Source organism: Arachis stenosperma, chromosome 3 (assembly GCF_014773155.1).
Source record: "Arachis stenosperma cultivar V10309 chromosome 3, arast.V10309.gnm1.PFL2, whole genome shotgun sequence".
In the NCBI taxonomy this organism is placed as follows: Eukaryota; Viridiplantae; Streptophyta; class Magnoliopsida; order Fabales; family Fabaceae; genus Arachis; species Arachis stenosperma.
In genome coordinates this window covers 91227184-91248872 of record NC_080379.1, presented here as the reverse complement: position 1 = coordinate 91248872, position 21689 = coordinate 91227184, and the positions used below count along the sequence as shown (strand labels likewise).

At 35.3% G+C, this 21689-nt stretch overlaps 1 protein-coding gene and 1 long non-coding RNA gene across 2 annotated transcripts; both read right to left on the bottom strand.

The window, feature by feature from the left end:
* Positions 1-2427: 2427 nt before the first annotated feature.
* On the bottom strand, positions 2428-7480 carry LOC130966379 (threonine synthase, chloroplastic-like). Its single transcript, XM_057891175.1, has 9 exons — positions 7347-7480; positions 6929-7243; positions 6692-6875; positions 5397-6554; positions 3886-4224; positions 3228-3371; positions 3068-3151; positions 2903-2989; positions 2428-2736 (listed from the first exon to the last, which is right to left on the bottom strand). The coding sequence occupies exons 1-4, from the start codon at positions 7478-7480 to the stop codon at positions 5613-5615; spliced, it is 1575 nt and encodes a 524-aa protein (XP_057747158.1). The 3' UTR covers positions 2428-2736; positions 2903-2989; positions 3068-3151; positions 3228-3371; positions 3886-4224; positions 5397-5612.
* Positions 7481-9347: 1867 nt separating this feature from the next.
* LOC130969003 (uncharacterized) lies at positions 9348-13570 on the bottom strand. Its single transcript, XR_009081763.1, has 4 exons — positions 12917-13570; positions 12730-12801; positions 12518-12644; positions 9348-9566 (listed from the first exon to the last, which is right to left on the bottom strand). It is a non-coding gene; the product is annotated as an uncharacterized LOC130969003 (long non-coding RNA).
* Between the last annotated feature and the right edge of the window lie 8119 nt (positions 13571-21689).

Genomic DNA, 21689 nt, shown 5'->3' with positions numbered 1-21689 from the left:
CTGGCGTTAAACGCCAGGATTGCACAATAAGGGCATTTTGCACGCCTAATTGGAGCAGGGATGAGAAGTCCTTGATCCCTCAGGATTTGTGGACCCCACAGGATCCCCACCTACCCCACCTCTCTCTCTCTCTCTCCCCCTCACACATCTCTATAACACTCCACCCAAAATACCACTCACCTATCAAATCCTATTCTCTTTCCCTATAAATACCCCCCTTCACTCCTTCATTTTCACACATCACAAACCCTCTCCTATCCCCCTTGGCTAAATTCACTACCACCCTCCATCTCCTCCATTTTCTTCTTCTTCCCCTTCTTTCTTTCTTCTTTTGCTCGAGGACGAGCAAAACCTTTTAAGTTTGGTGTGGTAAAAGCATTGCTTTTTGTTTTTCCATAACCATTTTTGGCACCTAAGGCCGGAAAAACCTCTAGAAAGAGGAAAGGGAAGGCAAAAGCTTCCACCTCTGAGTCATGGGAGATGGAGAGATTCATTTCAAAGGTGCATACAAGCCCATCACTAAGAAAATGATGGAGCAAACAAGAGAGCCCACTCATGGATCTCAACAAGAGCATGAGGAATTCCCTCATCAAGAAATCACTGAGATACCTCAAGGGATATATTTTCCTCCACACAACTATTGGGAGCAACTAAGGATAGGAGCACCAAAAGCACTAAGGATGGAGCACCAAAAGCACTCCATTATCCTCCATGAAATCAGAGAGGACCAAAAATCTATGAAGGAGGAGCAACAAAGGCAAGGAAGAGACATAGATGAGCTCAAGCACTACATTGGATCTTCAAGAGGAAGAACTAGCCGCCATCACTAAGGTGGACCCGTTCTTTGATCTCCTTGCTCTTATTTTTTCTGTTTTTCAATTTTTATGTTTTATGTGCTATCTATGTTTATGTCTTCATTACATGATCATTAGTGTCTAGTGTCTATGTCTTAAAGCTATGAATAATTCTATGAATACTTTACCTCTCTTAAATGAAAAATGTGCTTAAATACAAAAGAACAAGAAGTACTTGGATTTCAAATTTTATCTTGAAATTAGTTTAATTATTTTGATGTGGTGGCAATACTTTTTGTTTTCTGAATGAATGCTTGAACAATACATATTTTTGATAATGAAGTTTATGAATGTTAAAATTGTTGGCTCTTGATTGAATGATGAACAAAGAGAAATATTATTGATAATCTGAAAAATCATGAAATTGATTCTTGAAGCAAGAAAAAGCAGTGAAAAAGAGAAAATAGCGAAAAAAAAGAAGAAAAAAATGGCAAAAAAAAGAAAAAGAAAAAGAAAAAGCAAGCAGAAAAAGCCAATAGCCCTTTAAACCAAAAGACAATGGTAAAAAAGATCCAAGGCTTTGAGCATTAATGGATAGGAGGGCCCAAGGAAATAAAATCCAGGCCTAAGCGGCTAAATTAAGCTGTCCCTAACCATGTGCTTGTGTCATGAAGGTCCAAGTAAAAAGCTTGAGACTGAGTGGTTAAAGTCATGAGTCAAAGCAAAAAGAGTGTGCTTAAGAACTTTGGACACGTCTAATTGGGGACTTTAGCAAAGCTAAGTCACAATCTGAAAAGGTTCACCCAGTTACGTGTCTGTGGCATTTATGTATCCGGTGGTAATATTGGAAAACAAAGTGCTTAGGGCCACGACCAAGACTCATAAAATAGCTGTGTTCAAGAATTAACATACTGAACTAGGAGAATCAATAACGCTGTTTAAAATTCTGAGTTCTTATAGATGCCAATCATTTTGAATTTCAAAGGATCACAACTAGAAATTGACTTAATACAGACAGATTTACAAACAGATTTGGTCTATATTACAGACGGATTTTTGGTTACCGACGAAATTATCGACGGATTTTGTCCTTCTGTAAAAGCCTCGTCGGAAATTATTTACCGACGGATTTTTTTCCGTCGGAAAATTACCGACGGATTTTTATCAGTTACCGACGGATTTTTCCTCTGTAAATTCTCCATCCATTTCTCGAAGCCGACGAACTTTCCGACGGATTTTCCGTCTGTAATTACAGACGGATTTTCCGACGGATTTTCTGTCTGTAATTACAGACGGATTTTTCGTCTGTAATTACAGACAGATTTTTCGACAGATTTTCCGTCTGTAATTTAAACCTTGAAAAATCATCTCACACTCTTATTACAGACAAAAAATCCGTCTGTAAATCCGTCAGTAAGCTAAAATAAATTTTTTTTACTTTTCCAATTAGAAAATAAACTTGTTTTCATACAAAATAAATATAAATTTAATACAAATTTTTATCTAATTTGTATTCAAATATTTATAATATTACAAAAAATAAACAAATTCACCGTATTATAAAATTAAAAAAAAAATTATTATAAACAAACAAGTCAATATAATTCAAAACATAAACAAAGTGTATTATCAACTATAATCCTCAGTATATTGTTCAACCATACTAAATTTTACACAATTTTACATATATTACAGAAAGATTCAGTTAATCTTTCTCAAACAAATGGACATGAATCAGCATCCATCAACCATATGTGCATGAATTCTCCTTGAACCAGAAATGTATCAAGTAGCCACAAGCAGATTGGCAGACCTGACCAGCACAAAACTAACTCATTTGATTATAAGCATCTTCTAAAATGCGATCTCGTTTTATTCTGAACCGGTTTCGAGTAAATCCAGCCTGAGAACCATGTCTTTGCCTAACTGCAGCTAGTTGAGACTGTTGAAACAGTAACTACATTATAGTCCCCTAAATTGTAATGAAATCCAACATATAATGATATGTAGAAACTTACGAAAACTATTCCACTGTTGTCTATTTAAATAAAACAATCATACAGAGGTAACCATTATCAAAATAAAATCCAAGCAGAGTAGATTCTTACAGAGAATATTTTAACCCTGCTCGTAAATGGTATCAAGAAAAGGGCCTGCTTCAAAATTTCATTTGCTCATGTGTTTTCTGTTACAGCCTGTGGGAAAAGGATTATACAACTAGTAACCTAAGCTTTTGTTCATATAACCTTAAAAATCATTGATAATGAAAATACCTGGGAGATAAAAAAGTCATTCACCCCATCAGCATGAAAATCACCGGGGGATGTAAACTGCCGCCTGTTGTTCCAATCTTGCAGCTTAGGGAAGTAAATCAAAACACAAGTGAGAAAAAGGAGGGGAAAAAAAGATATGCAACCAATGGATTATCTCTACCTGTGAAAGAAGCTCAGAAACCACAGTGCTAACCCTCTGTTGAATAGCTTTAACAGACTGCCTCTTACTAGCTGAACTGGCTGAAGCAGATTTCAGCAAATTAGGATTTGTGGTATGATTTACCCACAACAGCTGCCATAAAGCCTGCACAAACCGAAAATTGTCATGAAAAAGTTGTAACTGCAAATACATTTGTAATTGAAATTTTAGTAGAAACCATGGGCAGCTTTACACTATATTCTTGGCTTAAGAGTTAAGACCAACAGTTTAGAAAAGGTATGACATATTGGTCCCATATAATCTTAAAAAAATTAATTCAAAAACTAAAAATTATGAGGTCGTCTACTGACAGGGATAGTTATTAATATTATTCTCAGCCCAATTTTTTTCTTATATAATTGGTTTTTGAAGACAGTTTTTATTCCATTTCTACTTCACCTTGTTGTCCTTTCTCTAATTTTAAATTCTTATTTTATTGAGGGAACCAATGGTTGCAATAATACATTAGCCAAACAAGAAAGAAAACCCTTGTAGTTTACGGCATGTATTTGATATTATTATTATTATTATTGAAGCCGTGCATATATTTCATTGTAACTGATATATGGTCTTAGATAGCTTTTAATGCATATAATTGTGAAATCCAATCACTTCAAACCTTCTCCAAAATTTTCTCTCTCTTCTCTCCTTAATTCAGCACCTTCTAGCACCACAGAGAGAGATAATAAATTAACAACAACAACAACAACAATAATAATATAATATAGTACTGTAACCGTGTAAGTTTATAACCATAGAGTATGCTATATAGAAGAAGAAGAAGAAGGGCTTTAATTAAGTAAGTAATTGTACTTGTACTTGTTCCTAACTTGGAGAAGAGCAAAGAGACAGTTGTTGACTCTGCCAAATCTGCTGCAAATGTTGCCAAAGAAGCTGTTCACAACACTAGAGAAAAAGACTCTGATGCAGAACTTTGATTAAAATCTTGGAATTATTTCTGCATTTAATTTTGAATTTAACAAAATTATTATAGTCTTCTGAAGGCAGAGAAGGAGTGAAATTTGTTAGAAAAGGCTGTGACAAGTATGATTAATTTATAACTTAACAAGCCCTGCAATCAAGTGAACACTAAACCTATACTAGCTAAGAATATAGTAATATAGTATCATGAATAAATGACTTACTGGCCGCATGAAATTATAGATATTTATTTCAGCAACAACTAATGAGTATAAAATATAGAAACGTAAGTGCAGAAATGATTAAACTTGAACCCCAAGTATTCACTTGGCACTAGCAATTCATCCTTCCCTTTTTCATCAATAGAGAATATACATACATTTTTGTGGCACAATAGATATTTTTTGACTTCATCTCTTGTCCTATTCAACTATATTTTGATAAAATAAATAAATAAAAATGAAAGAAACTTTTCAGATAAGTTTAGAGAATTTTGAATAGAGATAGATAATAGATATCAGTGTGGTTAATCTCATATTATTAGCAAGATAGCGGCTTATAAATAAATGTTGTTGGTCCTATTGAGAGATTACTATATATATGTTTTGTGACTAATTATTACGTGCTTTTGAAATATATTCAATGTGAATATGATGTCTTGTAGATAAAAAATATATATACTCTTAAAAAATGCAGTAATTTTCTGATCATGGCATACCAAAAAAATCCTAGTTCACTATGGGTAATAATTGGTAGTATGAACATATTTTATTATTTTCACCGTAATAAATGGATCCAAAATTAGTTTTTTATTTTTTCCCTCTGAATATACTTATTGCAAATAATTATCAACATATAATCACCAGTACTTTAATTTAGTTTTTTAACAAAGCTCCCATAGAACAAAAGTCTCTTAACATTTAAGGTGGGGTAAAAGAAAGACAAACCAATAAACATATCAATATATAGCATTTTATGCCAGCCCCATATCCACACCTCACAACAACACAATTGTTAGATGACAAGAAATAAACCCCCTAAAATGAGCAGCATTTAAGTTTTCCATTAGCACTGCATAAAATTGTTCCTGTCAGTTTGAAAAGTCAACACAAATATGTTGCAACAAGCTAAAAACGAACCACCTTGAGACGCGTTTTATTTATTTAGCTCCAAACTAAGCAAAATCAGAGGACGGGAGGGGGAAAGCACCTTGGGATGATCAATGAAGGTTGCACCAAACTCATAGTTAGCGGTAGGGATCTTAATAGTCTCCGTTGACTGAGAAGGGATCTATTTAATGAAGCTAACAATACAGAATGCAAGTTATAATACTTAAAGCTAACAAAAAAGACAATAGATTGGAGTGCCTGAAGGAAATAAACAGCAATGAAGAAGGGAAACAGGACCAAAACTTGCAATGCTGACCTAATGCTTTGGAGCCTTACTCAGCAGATACTTCTTCAACACATCCATAACCGAGCCAAAGTCCGCCTTCACTTGCACCGGTGGGTTAGCATATCTGCAAGCCATCTCTTTGATATCCTTGGAATGATAATCGATTTTGGACTGAGTGAACTTCAACCTATGAGCCGTGCTCACCACCACAGTCCTATCGGTAGGCTTTATAACCCCACTATTCCTCAACTTAAACAATACAGTCAAAGCCACTCCAGTGTAAGGGCAAATAAACATGCCAGTGGAGTCTGCTTGAGCCATGGCATCCATCAACTCCTCTTCAGTCGCCTCCTCAACAATCCCATTCGAGTTCTTCAAGGCATAAACAGCTCTGTCAATTGAAACAGGGTCCCCAGTTTGTATGGCAGATGCAAAGGTAGTATTAGCCTTCACCGCCTTAAAATCTTTCCACCCTGACTTGAAGTACAAATACAAAGGATTGGCATTCGCAGCCTGGGCACAAACAAGCCTGGGAATCTTGTCCACAAGCCCCAACTCTTTACATATATGAAACCCTTTGTAAAAAGCATAAATATTGCCAAGGTTGCCGCCGGGGACAATGACCCAATCAGGGACCTGCCAATCAAACTGCTGCAGAATCTCAATAGCAGCAGTCTTCTGCCCCTCAAGCCTCAAACTGTTCAAAGAATTCGCCAAATATATCGGCAGCTCGGCCATAACCTCCCTAATCAGCTGCATACAACCATCAAAATCGGTGTCAATACTCAGCACGAAAGCACCATTCGCAATCGGCTGCACCAACTGCGCAATGGAGATCCTGTTAGCAGGCAAGAACACAATGGAAGGGATCCCCGCAGAAGCGTAGTAAGCAGACAAAGCAGTAGAGGTGTCCCCAATTGAAGCACAACCAACACCAACCACAGGCCTATTCATCTTCCTTAAGCGGTTCACCTTGTATTAAACACTCAAAATCAGTCTCAACTAACATTACAAGTTGCAGAATAAGCAATGCTAATTGTGTAACTAACTCTATAACAGTTTGATAAGTAAGTATCTAAGAACCCTAACAGGAATATGATTATGAATACCTGGCTAACGAGAACGGTCATGCCGAGATCCTTGAAGCTGCCAATGTGGCTGATGCCGCAGTGCTTGACCCAGAGATCGTTCATGCCAAGGAACTGTTTGCCAAAACGCTCAACCCAGAAGAGATTGGAGTTTCCCTCAAAGGCGCTGACGATGTCATCAGAGTCATTGGGAAAAGCCTCTCTTCTTCAATCCTCGCCTCCTCATAAGATTCATTGCCAATCCTGTTCCTGACACACACATAACCAAGACCAATGTTAACATCATCAGCAGTTACCTTCTCCAACAAGCCTTCAGGAGACTTATCAGCCTTTGTTACAACAGCCAAGGTTCTCAAACCAGTTTTATCCACAGACTGAGACATTCTTATGGATTCACAAGTAGTAAAATCAACGATAGCAGAAAGAACATTCAGAATAATGCTCTCTTCAGGCCTAATATACTCCATGATAATATCCTTGATCTGAACATAGATATTTTCAGGCTCGCCATGAACAGGAACCCTAGTTATACCAGGAAGATCCACCACTGTCAAGTTCCCTCCCAAACTAATACTGACAAAATATTGTAAACAATTATAATTCAGATTCAAACAAATCATAGTCCTCAATTAAAAGTTTGAATTCGAAACTAAAAAAGAAACTGGAAAACCAAAACCTTGAAGCATTGACTAGAGGAGATGATGGCTGCGGCGCTGAGAAGATATGCGAGCCAGAACTGAGTGGGGATAAAAGGAGAGAGAGAGGCGCGACGGTGGTGGGGACAGACGCTGCTACATGTAGCGCCGGCATGCTGGAGCTGCGGTGGTTGGGGTGACGGCGATGGCGATGGCGCTGTGAGTGAGGAAAGGAGGAGAAGAAGCTCGACGGAGAAGCTTGTTGAAGGAGAGAGGAACAACTCATTTTGTGTGTGTGAAAGGGGCTCGATAGGGTGGGGATGAAGTTAGGTTTAAATTAAAATTTTTCGACAGAAAATTTTAAATTACAGACGGATTTTCCGTCTGTAATAATTTAATAAAATATAGTATTTTGTTCATTTAATTACAGACGGAAAATTTTAAATTATAGATGGATTTTCTGTCTGTAACCATTTCTCACGGAAAAAAATTAATTTTTCCGACGGAATTATCGAGGGATTTTCACTTCAGTCTGTAATTTTTGCTAATTCATTTTTTTTGTTTTCTGACAAAAAATCCCTCTGAAATTCCCTCTGTATTTCAGTGGGATAAAATCCGTCGGAAATATCCGTCTGTAATAATTAGTTTTCTAGTAGTGGATAAAGTGAGATGCCAAAACTGTTCAGAGGCAAAAAGCTACTAGCCCCGCTCATCTAATTAGGACTAAGTTTCATTGATATTATGAGATTCATTGTATATTCTCTTCTTTTTATCCTATTTTGTTTTCAGTTTGTTGGGGACAAGCAACAATTTAAGTTTGGTGTTGTGATGAGCGGATAATTTATACGCTTTTTGGCATTATTTTTACATAATTTTTTGTATGATTTAGTTAGTTTTTAGTATATTTTTATTAGTTTTTAAGCAAAATTCATATTCCTGGACTTTACTATGAGTTTGTGTATTTTTCTGTGATTTCCGGTATTTTCTAGCTGAAATTGAGGGACCTGAGCAAAAATCTGATTCAGAGGCTGAAAAAGGACTGCTGATGCTGTTGGATTCTGACCTCCCTGCACTCGAAATGAATTTTTTGGAGTTATAGAAGTCCAAATGGCGCGCTCTTAATTGCGTTGGAAAGTAGACATCCAGGTCTTTCCAGCAATATATAATAGTTCATACTTTACCCGAGTTTAGATGACACAAACTAGCGTTCAACGCCAGCTTTCTACCCTATTCTGGCGTTAAACGCCAAAAACAAGTTGCAAGCTAGAGTCAAATGCCAGAAACAAGTTACAAACTGGCGTTTAACTCCAAGAGAAGTCTCTACACGTGAAAGCTTCAATGCTCAGCCCAAGGACACACCAAGTGGGCCCGGAAGTAGATTTCTGCTTCATTTACTTATTTTTGTAACCCTAGTAACTATTTTAGTATAAATAGAATTTTTTACTATTGTATTAGACATCTTTTGATCATCCTTGATCTTGGAATCAGGTCTTTTTCCCTATTTTTGAATTCATATGCCATTTGGGAAGGCTGGCCGATATATTTTCAACGGTGGAGTTTCTACACACCATAGATTAAGGTGTGGAGCTCTGCTGTTCCTCGAGTATTAATGCAAAGTACTATTGTTCTTCTATTTAATTCATACTTATTCTTATTCTAAGATATTCATTTGCACACAAGAACATGATGAATGTGATGATTATGTGACACTCATCACCATTCTCACTCATGAACGCATGATTGACAATCACTTCCGTTCTACATGAAAACAAGCTTGAATGTATATCTCTTGGGTTTCTAATCAACGATTCACATCGACTCCCCTTTGACAATGGGGCATCTGAATTTGAGATCAGAGTCTTCATTGTAACATCCCTTCCAGCAAAATACCTTGCTTAAGTCAGGGTATTTCTACTAGAACGAACATTACGTAACCTTCTCTAGTATTAACTACTTAATTATCGAGCCTCTGTATCGATTTCGAGTTTCAGTTTTAAGAAAATGCCAGAAAATTTTGTTTTTATTCATTGAAGACATGTATCAAGGATAAACATTGCAAATAGTAATAACAATCACAGAGGTATTATTATTAGTAGTTCTTATACATAGGAAGTTATATAAACCCAAATACAATACCTACCCCTCTGATAAAATAAAACTTCAAAGGAAAAGAGCGAGGGAACTCTATGAAAGCAATTAAAACCATAAAGGAAGCCTACTAATCGCTCGCAGCTTTAAATTGCGTCTTCAAACCTGTGTCACTGAAAGGGTGGAAAAATTTGGGGGTGAGAACCAAACCACATGTTCTCAGTAGAGGTCGAGAATGCCGTGAAAGTAAAGAATAAAGCGCAAATAGTTAATTTCATTCAAAGACATCTAAAAGAAAATTAACCTTCTTTAAAAGTATTAGTTAATTATTCAAAGTGCTAGACCCATATTTTCTTTATAAAACTCTTAAAAGTTTCCTAAACTGTATGAATGACCAACCTGTTCCAAGCATAGGTTCATTAAGTCTATGCTGAACCAGTTTGATTTTTCATACCTTACTAGACCTTAACATAAAAGAAGTTACCTACGCAGTATAAATGATCATCGTGCTCCAAGCATAGGTTCATTAAGTCTATGCTGAACCAGTCAGATACTTTATACAGAACTATACCTCAAACATACCAATCACGGCCTCAGGCCCAAACAACTCAATCAATATCCAATCACCACAATCCAAACAATCAGTTACAAACACAGGTAATGAGGTTCAAACACAATCAAGAGCAATTACATCAAGTATAGCAATTAGCAGTTAAACAGAATTATTCACTTAGGCAAACCAATTACAATATACACACCCAAACAATGTCACATAGATGCATATGATGAATGTCTAGTCCTAGTGCAGGCCATGAGCTCATGTGTCGGTTAGCTGCCCGCAATCCCGACATTTATCCGGTCACGAGTAATCCCGATTTCCCGAATACGATTTTCCGTTCCTAAATAAATGCGCATATAATAATAGCCGCTCATTTGAGACAGCCTCTGCTTACTGCAGGAAAATATATATATATTCTGCTCTGCTCTGGGGAAGCGGAAAAAGGCTGTAGGTAACTTAGTTTCCCTACAGAAACTCTGGGTTGCATTAAGCAACTAATATATATATAAATATAGCACTGCGTTGCATCAAGCAACTAAAATATATATATATATATATACAAATATCTCTTTACTCTACTCTCGCTGTTATATTCTCTGTATCACTTTACTTTTCTCTGAATACTCTTTCATCTGTATCTATATTACTCTTTTTCTCTTTATCTCTTTACTCTTTTGTAATTGTAAATATGCAAGCGGGACAAAACCCACGTCCTTGCTAGCAACTTTATAAACCAAATATATTTTCTCAAAAGAATCAGTAAAGTTGTTATCGTTAAACAAGTCTCAAGTATTCATTTTGATGAAGTCCTTTTACTTTTATAAAAATTTGGACATAATCTCCTTTAAAAATAGGACTTAGCCACCCTTACGGGTCCCAACCAAACAATCCACCAAACTCTTTTCAACCTTTCCAATATCAATTCAATTCAGAAACAAGCAAATTCCAACATTGAAACAGCCATATAACACTAAGGTTCATCTTTAATTTTATGAACTCATAACTCTCACTCAAGCATTCCCAACACCCTATCTTCTTTTCTGTTTTTAATATAGCAAATGAACTCGGAATTACGCAAACTTTATGTCCAGGCGTTTGTCTTGAAATAAGCTTTCTAACAAACTAAAGATCATAATTTTCTAGTTTCTCTAGCCTTAGGAATAAAGGAAAAACCGAGACTACTCTGCAGTGCGTAAAACCAGAAAAACAGCAGCAACATGTGACATTCAAAATTCAATATAAAATCCAAGTTAAATCCAATGACTTTGAAAATTAATACAGTTCAACGTCACTCATCCAAGTTTCTTTTCCAATTGGTTTCAGGTCAATATCATTTTTAATGAAGAAGTTATATAACCTAGAAGTTGACTAATTTTCTGCAGAATTCTGTTTTAAAAGTTAATGAACTTATCTTCTTCCAAGTCCCATAACTTACTCATTAAAACATGGATAGCCCTGAAATTTAAGTCACATATGCTAAACATACTTAGTTTTCACTCCCAATTGGTTGCATCTCAATATCATTCCAGATTCAAAAATTATAAAGCCTCAAAGTTACTAACTTAGAAAACAAAGCCTGACTTTTACTGCATAATACATCTTTCTTTGAAAATCCAAATCTTTAAAACCACAACTCTAACAATTCTAAATTTTTATGAAATTAAAGTATTAGGACCAAAGTTTCATTTAAAATTGGTTCCATTTCAAAATTCAAAATGCAGAGTTTCTAATAAAGGAATCAAGTTGCTGCTGTGTTAAATGTTCTGCAGAAAAACCAGATTTGACATCCCCAACTCAAAAATTCACCATAGATCATAAACTTAATGAAAAAGTCTCAAATTTACCAGTTTAGTTCCTGGTATCCCCAAGTTTAACCCAGGCTTGGTCTCATGCAATTCCGATCATTACGTAAGTAGTTATAGCTTTTCAAAGTTTTCTGATTTCGTTTAAAATTGTGCAGAAAATCAGATTTTAGAGTTCAACTTTGAAAAATCATAACTAAATTCTCTAGTTGATATGAAACCTTAAAAATTAAGTTTTCACAATTATGCTTAATATAGTTTACTTGACACTTAAATTCTTATCATTTCAGTCACTATAGAGTCACTGATTCACTTTCAAAGTTGCCGTTTAATTTCAAAGCTCAGCCTGTTCAGCAAGCAATTCAACATCTCAAATTCAATCCTTTAAACATTCTCTAAACCCAATTCCAGTCAATCATCAACTAAATCCATCACCGATAGAATAATTATAAAACCATCTCAACAGCAACAATTCCAACATAATCCATCAAAATTCAGAATTTTCATCAATCACTCTTCAACATTTCATATTCCACCCATGATCAATCAATTCCACAAAATCCTCAATTTCAATAAATTCACAGCCACAATTCAACATCCACACAACCAATCAATATCGCTATCAATAATTCCAATTACGCTTCACAAACACAATTTAGCATTCATATCATCAATTAATCACTCACAACAATTAAGACTATTTGCAGATTACTCAATAAACCTTGCGGGCATTCTAAAATTAAAATCATTTTAAACCCCCTACCTCGATGTCGCATTAACCACACAAAATTGGAAATGCAGCAACCCTCCATGTTCTAACGCGAGGATAACAACATCAACCACAACTCTAATAGCAGCAACAGTAACTTTGAAGGGGAAATTAATAATGGCTGCAGCAAATGCAAGGGCAAAACAGAACAGATTATCAAAGGAGTAATAACCAGAAAAATGTTTGTAGAACAGAACCAATCGTACCAAGGAAAGACGGGAATGGAGCAACAGCTTTGGTACTCAGAATAACAGGAACCAGAGACCAGGGCGTCCGTCCTAGCGGGCAGCAGCATCAATTCGATCAGTTAGGATAGTAGGGACACCAACGGAATCGGAACAGCGGAACAAAATAAAAGCGGGACAGAATCAAGAAAGGAAGAAGCGGAATTACCGGTGAGTCTGTTCCGGTTTTGGCGACGATTCCTTTCTCGCGTTCCGTACCGGTGCTCTCACTTCCTTTTCCCTTTGACGGCGGCAGAATCGGCAAGGACGGGCTCTTCCCCCTTGCGTGCTAACATCAGCAGCGGCGTTCATAGCGCTTCTCCAGCGGCAACCACGGTGACTCCGGCGGCGATGATAGCTGGGATTCGGCGGCGGTGGATCCTTCAATGGCGACGGTCTTTTCTGACACCTGAAATGACGATGGAAGCAGCCTCCCTCTCCTCCCCGGTTCGCGATTCCAGCAACGATGCGGGCTTAGACAGAATCAAAATCAGCGAAATCATCTTCTCCTCTTATGTGCAACAGCGACGATGGAGCTTCTGCGATGGTGATCAGGCGCAACCCACAACGGCAACAGGACGGAACCGTGTCTCCCTCCCTTGATTCTCGCGACGCTCGTCCTGTGTGTGTCTCTCTCTCACTCTCACGTGCAGCACAACAGCGGCAGCAGTGAGGTCTTGACCGCGTCGCTCCTTCCTCCTCCCTCTCTTCACCTCCGTTTTTCCCCTGCTTTCCCTCTTTCCCCTTCCTTTCTTTTCCCTTTCTGTTTTCCCCCTCGAGCTCCCCGTTCCCTTTCTTTCCCTTTCTGATTGTAGATTTAGGGATTTAGTATATGAAATAGGAATTTGTGATATTAAGATTAAAATTAAGATTTTATAAAAGAATATGGATAGATATGAATAGATATTTTGATAAAATTGGAAGGAAGAGTACTTTTAAAATTAAATATATTCTCTTAAAAATATATAAGAACATTATTTATCAACATATTGCTAAGTTCAATTAATTATTTATAGTGTAAATTATAAAATAAGTATATTAATCACATTTTTATAAAATATAGTTTACACTCAATACCAATTATTCAAATTAAATGATATAACCTTTTATTATTTTTCTATCACCGAAACTTTAATTTTAATTTACAAAATATCTAATTATAATAAAATTACTTAAACTTTAAGTATTTATAAAAATCCATTTAATCATTCCTAATAAATAAATCTCCTAGAGCTCAAAATAATAAAATAAACCATAATTTATTCATAATAGAAATAACTTAAATTAAATTATATAATACTCCCATCACTAAATTTTATTTCCAAAACATATGAAATAACCAATTATAAAAATTACATAAGAATATTAATTAACTTAAACTCCAAATATTAATAAAATTAATTTAATTATTCTTAATTGACTAATTTATAAAATAAGATATCAAATTAATAAAATAAATCGTAACCCTTTCAGAATAAAAGTTACTTGAATTAAATTATACAATCCTTTCTAATTTTTCAATTACTAAAATTATACAAAATATTCCATTATATAAAATTACTTAAGAATCTTAATTGATTTAGAATAAAATTATCTCCGAATCTATTTAATTATTTCTAATAAAATAATTTCTAAAATTATAAAGTTTAAACTTAATAAAATAAAATCACAATTTATTCATAATTAGATTTTCAAAAATGCGGGATGTTACATTCTATCCAACTTACAAAAATTTTTGCCCTCGAAAATTGATATAAAATGAAGAAAAGATTTATATTCACATCCCCTTTTGAATATTTTAAAGGCTCCAAGAAAATCATATCACATAAACATAGAAGAAAATATACTAGGTAATGCTAGAGTTGATAAAATAACTTAACATAAGAAAAATTTTAAAATCCAAAATCAAATAAGCACAATATTCGTTCACAACTTTTAACAAAGCATAATCACTTCCTCTCGTCGCCTCAAAATTTCCACAACTCCTTATAACTTCGTATACTGACCAGATTCCCTTTCCGTACGCACAAATCGTGTCCCTAAGAACTAGCGCATATAAGGGAAACGAAACATGAGAAGAGAAAGACAAACGGCATGAAAGGTTTATGTGAGAAATTGGAAGAATACTCAAGTTCTCAGTTGAACAAGATGGTATTTCGCCAGGATTTGAAGGAATACGTGAAATCATCAACAAATAAGGATATATATGAGTAATGAAATGAAGCATAAAGGGAATTAATTCAAGGCTTAGGAAGAAATTTTGAATTGAACAGTTTCAATATGAACATCATAGGAAAAATAGTACAACAATTTTGAACAACTTCAATTTGAAATAGAGGGAATTAGTTTATCTTTTTCAAAAGAATATATATAAATCTAACATTTTCCAAAAATACTAAACTAAGTATAAATGATATGTTATGCTAATTTAATTTCAAATCAAAACAAATCATGCATGGTTTGTAAATTAAAGCTTGTTTGATGTTAAGGGCAAAAATGTTTTCTTTAGAAATCTTGGAGGATACTTGAGTACGTAACTAGGTAAGAATAGCTATAAGAATAATAAAGTTGGAAGAAAATCAGCTTCTATTTAAAGAATAGATTCTGAAATAAATTTTTCTATAAATCAATAAAAGATAAGTGGTATATCACAAGTAAACAAAATTAAACTACATAAAGAAGCTTCAGAGTTTATATAAGAAAATCTAGGCTGAATTAAAACAATCCCATCAAAATTTAAGCAAGGGCTGTGGATACAGTCAAGTAAGAAAAGATTTGAATTGAAATTTTTCTCAAAGAAAATCTGAAATAAATACTCAGAAAGGAAATTACAAGAAATGGTATGTTACACTGAAATGAATCCAAGTTCAGGACACGGAGCATAGAATTTGTAAGGTGAGAATAAATGTTTCAAAAGATTCAAGCAACAACCAGATACAGAGTCAAGCAAGGGCATGCACGAATGATAATACAAGGTTAGCAAGAAAGAGATCAGAAACTAGAAATTTCAATACAAATGGTAGAGAAAGAGATAACACTAAGCACGAATAGAGAGCATACGTCGAAACGGAACTAATTTCTAGAATTTAGTTTTTAACGTCCCCAAAACCTCGTGATTCGCATTAACCTATCACTTCTATTTCGTCTATGATAACCCATTAGCATTTCCATATACATAAATCATTAGTATTAAGTTGGCCAAACTTGATACCATGAGATATGCAATGGTAAACTAATAGCGTTAATCATCAGACAGTCATGCAAATAAAACACAAACTCTTGTTATCAGAACAAGTCACAAAGCATGACAGACACTCAGAGTATGCAGTGAAGCATAGTCAGTCCACTCCCAAGGCTCTACAGGAAGGACTGCTCTGATACCATATTGAAATAACCAATTATAAAAATTACATAAGAATATTAATTATCTTAAACTCCAAATATTAATAAAACTAATTTAATTATTCTTAATTGACTAATTTATAAAATAAGATATCAAATTAATAAAATAAATCGTAACCCTTTCAGAATAAAAGTTACTTGAATTAAATTATACAATCCTTTCTAATTTTTCAATTACTAAAATTATACAAAATATTCCATTATATAAAATTACTTAAGAATCTTAATTGATTTAGAATAAAATTATCTCCGAATCTATTTAATTATTTCTAATAAAATAATTTCTAAAATTATAAAATTTAAACTTAATAAAATAAAATCACAATTTATTCATAATTAGATTTTCAAAAATACGGGATGTTACATTCATGGTGTAAGCTAGAATCAATTGGCAGCATTCTTGAGATCCGAAAAGTCTAAACCTTGTCTGTGGTATTCTGAGTAGGATCTGGGATGGGATGACTGTGACGAGCTTCAAACTCGTGACTGTAGGGCGTGGTGACAGATGCAAAAGGATAGTAAATCCTATTCGTACACGATCGAAAACCAACAGCTGATTAGCCATATAATATTTGTGCATGGTATTTTTCATCCGAGACAAGAAATCTGACAGTTGATTAGCCGTACAGAAACCATAGAGGACCATTTTTACTGAGAGGACGGAAAGTAGCCATTGACAACGGTGACACCCAACATACAGCTTGCCATAGAAAGGAGTATAAAGGATTGGATAAAGACAGTAGGAAAGTAGAGATTCAGAAGGAACAACGCATTTCCATACGCTTATCTGAGATTCCCATCAATGAATTACATAAGTATCTCTATCTTTATTTTATGTTTATTTATATTTTAATTATCAAAACTCCATAACCATTTGAATTCACCTGACTGGGATTTACACGATGACCATAGCTTTCTTCAAGCCGACAATCTCCGTGGGATCGACTCTTACTCACATAAGGTTTATTACTTGGACGACCCAGTGCACTTGCTGGTTAGTTGTGCAAAGTTATAAAAAAGAGTTGAGATTACAATTGTGCGTACCAAGTTGTTGGCGCCATTGAGATCACAATTTCGTGCACCAAGGTGCTAATTCAATATGCAAGCGGATCGAAACCCATGACCTTACCACGTAAATGGGACAAACCTCCGACATTGCCAATTCAGTCATTCAGACCACATTGAATCAATAATTAATATGCACGCGGGATAAGACCACCGTCCTTGCCACTTAATAATCATTATCAATTTCACACACGCAAGCAGAATAAAACCACCGCCCTTACCGATTCAGTCATAATCATTAACTTTAATTAGTTTCACAAGTTATTAGATTCATTAACCCCAATTCTTTATCAATTTATCAATTTTAATATCTCGTGAGTGGGATAACACTGTCATCCTCACCACGGGCGGGATAAACCACTATTCTCACAATATTTTCCTCCAGCTAACTAAGGTTTATCTAGGAATAGCTCAATTCAATTTCTTATTTCTCTTTCCAGTGTATTCAATGCTTATTACTCATTTATTCAACTCCATACGGAGGTTAGAAGGGTTTATAAATAGACTGGGAAGGCTAAATAGACAAAAAAATTGATATTTTAGAAAATTCTGCATAGTCGTGCATACACATACCTCTTGCGTACACACGATTTCAATTTGGGATGCACATCATGCATATACATGCCTCGTGTGTACGCACAAACCCCAAATCATGCGGATGCACGCATGGTGCGTACGCGTAGAACCTACCATTGCCCCAATTCTGTTTTCAAATTCATGCGTATGTATGACCTATGCGTATGCGCAAGTTCGCATTCATGCGTACACACGACTTGTGCGTACGTGCGGGACTCAACTTTGCCAAAAACATTGCAACTCTGCATAATTCAGTTTTTCATCCCCATTTTTAAACATCAATAAATTTTGCTACAAATATCAACTTTCCATTCTTGGACGGTTGTAAAGCTCTCATAATCAAATTTAAGTCAAGGTAAGTTTCACCCAAATCCAAACTTCGAGCGCGAAGTTATGGCCCGTCGAAGTTGGTCAAAAACCTAAATTTTTGCACAAATTCTTGATAATGCCATTTTGCTATTTCTCAATTCATTTCATTCTAGAACCACCACAAACCATTCTAGGCATCCTCATCACTCATTTATCAATTCTTAATCACTCCCTAACCATTTAAAATCTAAACCACCATTTTCAATTCAATTAACCATCTCGTGAACAACATCAATTAACAAATTTAACACACATCACCCAACATCAAGCATGTCAATGCATAATCATCTAATTAAGGCCTCCGGCCACAATCTCACTCAACAATTCTCAATCAACTTACCAAAATGCCTTCAATCACGGCCTCTGGCCCAATTTTCATGTCAATCACCATAACAGGCAATTAAACCACAATTTTTGCATCCAATATCATTTATACAAATATATATTTGCTCATCAAAAACTCATTTCTCAATTATCACACCACATCTCAAAGATCAATCATTCATCAACCAACCATCAATCATTCACACTAATCCGTTAATAGTTCACAACAACAATTATTTCCATTCACAACATCAACAATCTCAATTCAACACAATCTTAGGAGCATTTAACCTAGGTTTTCATGCAACCTTACATAATGTCTACCCGAAACCAAAACCCATACCTTGTTGATGGCGATTTTTCAACTTTTAGATTTCCTCTCCGAATGGACCCAAGCCTCAATTAGCACCACTAAGCCACCACCATGCCTCCACCAAGCGCTCTGCAAGCAACCTAAGTATAACATCCTTACTATCAGAATGTCACGCTTTCGTCTGTGCCACTCTGACAATAAGAATATTATGACGACTTCTATATACTTAATAATAAAATAGGAGCATTTAACTCGAAACCAATTAAACTTTTCATTAGCAAAAACCGAGAATATTTTTTTCTTGATGTGACACCCTACCACACAGAGCTTTATGCTTAAGTCGTAAATCAGAGTTGATGAGGTGTTACAACGTCTAAAAGTAAAATAAGTATATCCAATGTCCTCTGGAATCCCAATCCTAACCATAAACAAAGACAACCAACAAGCAAGCTATTTACATATTAACATATTTACAATAGCCAATAATTTTACACCATTGCAACTCCCCGGCAACGACGCCAAATTTGACATTAGGAATTGATCGTCGATCTAGATTTTCACAAAAATAGAATTCCATCGTTGAAAGTATAGTCTAGACCAACAATTAACTCCCAAAACAAATGTTTTAAATTTAAATTATAATAACCGAGATTGAGAGTAATTCAACCTCGGGTCGTTCTCCCTAGGAGTTGCAATTAAGTGTTCATCATTGGCTACGAGAAAAATGGGGGTTGGATGATAGCAAAGAGAGTAAGAAATGTAAATAGCAAGGAATTAAATAAACATGCAAGAAATGTAAATGGCAACTCTTGACAAGGATTGGGGAGTTTAGTATTCCTATCCTAGTTATGGACTACAAACATGGCAATTGTGTGAAATCAATCCAAATTAGTCAATCCTCCTTGATAATTAGTCAAAAGGGCATAATTGGTCTCAATCCATAAGTTCTAGTCAACTCACTAATTACTTAGTGAAAGACTAGCGTCAATGAAAACTAAACCAATTAGCCATTCCCACACTATGCGGAATAGACATCCACAACTCAATTCCACCGAAATAACTGATTTCTCAACTAAGAGTGTGAAAGCTAAACATGCAAGGAATTAAAAATCAAAGCAAATAAAGTCAAAGCAAGGAAAATTAAAGTGCAAGAAACATCTTAGCAAGTAATTGAAAGCTAAGGTTACCTATCCTAGGTATTAACCACAAACACATGATGATTATGAAGAGTTAATCCTACTTAGTCAACCTTACATCGATGATAAGTCAAGTAGGCATAGTTGATTTCAATCCATAAGTCCTATGTCAACACTTAGGGTCACATAGAGTCAATGGAGATCAAATCAACTAACTACTCTAATGTATCAAACAAGAATGGACATCAAAGACTCAAGGATCACCAAAGTCAACAATTTCAAGTCAAGAGTGGAGAAAAACTAAGTAAAAACTAAGCCAAGCATTTTATCAAACACTTGGTGTGCATGAAAATAAAATAATATTAAATTGCATTAAAATAAATTCTAACTACCAAGTGCAAGAAAATAACAATAACAACTAAAGAGAGCAATAAATGAACATAAAACATAAATTGGCATTAATTGAAATTAAAATAACAAAGTATCCATAAACATAAAAATGATAAGATAAAGAAAATAACAAAGGAAATGAAGAAGAACAAAGATGCAATAACAATAAATGACAAGGAAATGTAAATGAAAACCAGAATTAAAAGTAGAAATTGCAAGAAATTAAACTAAGAAACCCTAATTCTAAAGAGAAGGGGAAGCTTCTCTCTCTAGAAAAATACACTAAAACACGATAAAAGCTAAACCTAATTGCCCCCTTCATTCCTCTTCACTTTGGCCTTAAATGGCTTCAGAAAATGAGTTAGACTGAGTCTTGGAAACCCAGAATTCGCCCCCAGCGATTTGCATTAATGACCTCACGCATATGCGCGTGTGCGTACGCACAACCTACGGTGCGTACGCACAGTGGTGTAAAATTCCCATCGTACGTACGCACGACATTTGGTGCGTATGCATTCTTGCACGAAGTCACCGTTGTGCGTACGCACGCATCACTATGCGTGCGATCTTTGCAGCAGCTTCCAAACTTCATTTTCTTCATGATTTCTCCCTTTTGGATGCTTTTCTCTTCACTTCTTCCATCCCATACTTGCCTTGGAAACCTGAAATCACTCAACAAATACATCAAGGCACCAAATGGGATTAAAGTGAAATAATTTTAGCTATTTTAAGGCCTAAAAAGCATGTTTTCACAATTAAGCAAAATTTAGAAAGAAATCTCAAAAGCATGCTATTTAGATGAATAAATGTGGGTTTATGTTATGAAATCTACTCAAATCAAACCAAAATATATCGTAAAATATGGACTCATCAGTGTGATTTGCCCAACTCATGTACGTGAACTTGGGATAGCGAAGATGTTCTGCGTCCCGTGGCACTTGCCTGCTTACGCAAGCCTGTAAATCCCCCTCTCGCGTACGCATGCATACGCTCGTGTACGCGAGATGTCTGGATAAAGCCGAACGTCCGCGTTGTGTGTGTGTTCGCGTACGCATGTCCTCCAAAATGTCAAAAAGCTACTAAGTCGTGCAAAATTTCCTTTTACACACCCAACTTCTGACGCACATTACTCTTTCGTTAAAACTCATTTTTAGCCCGTTCTTTGAATGGCGTAAACTTCATGGACCAATTTTTATTTAAAAAAATTTGGAAAAGTTTGACGGTCTGAAAGCCGAGTTATGGCCCGTCAAAGTTTGGTCAAAAATCAATTTTTTGCAAAGAATTGCCAAACTTCCATTTTACCAAACTTCCTTTTCAAATCCAATGGTTTCACACTTGAAAACAACATTAAACATGCTTAATACCAT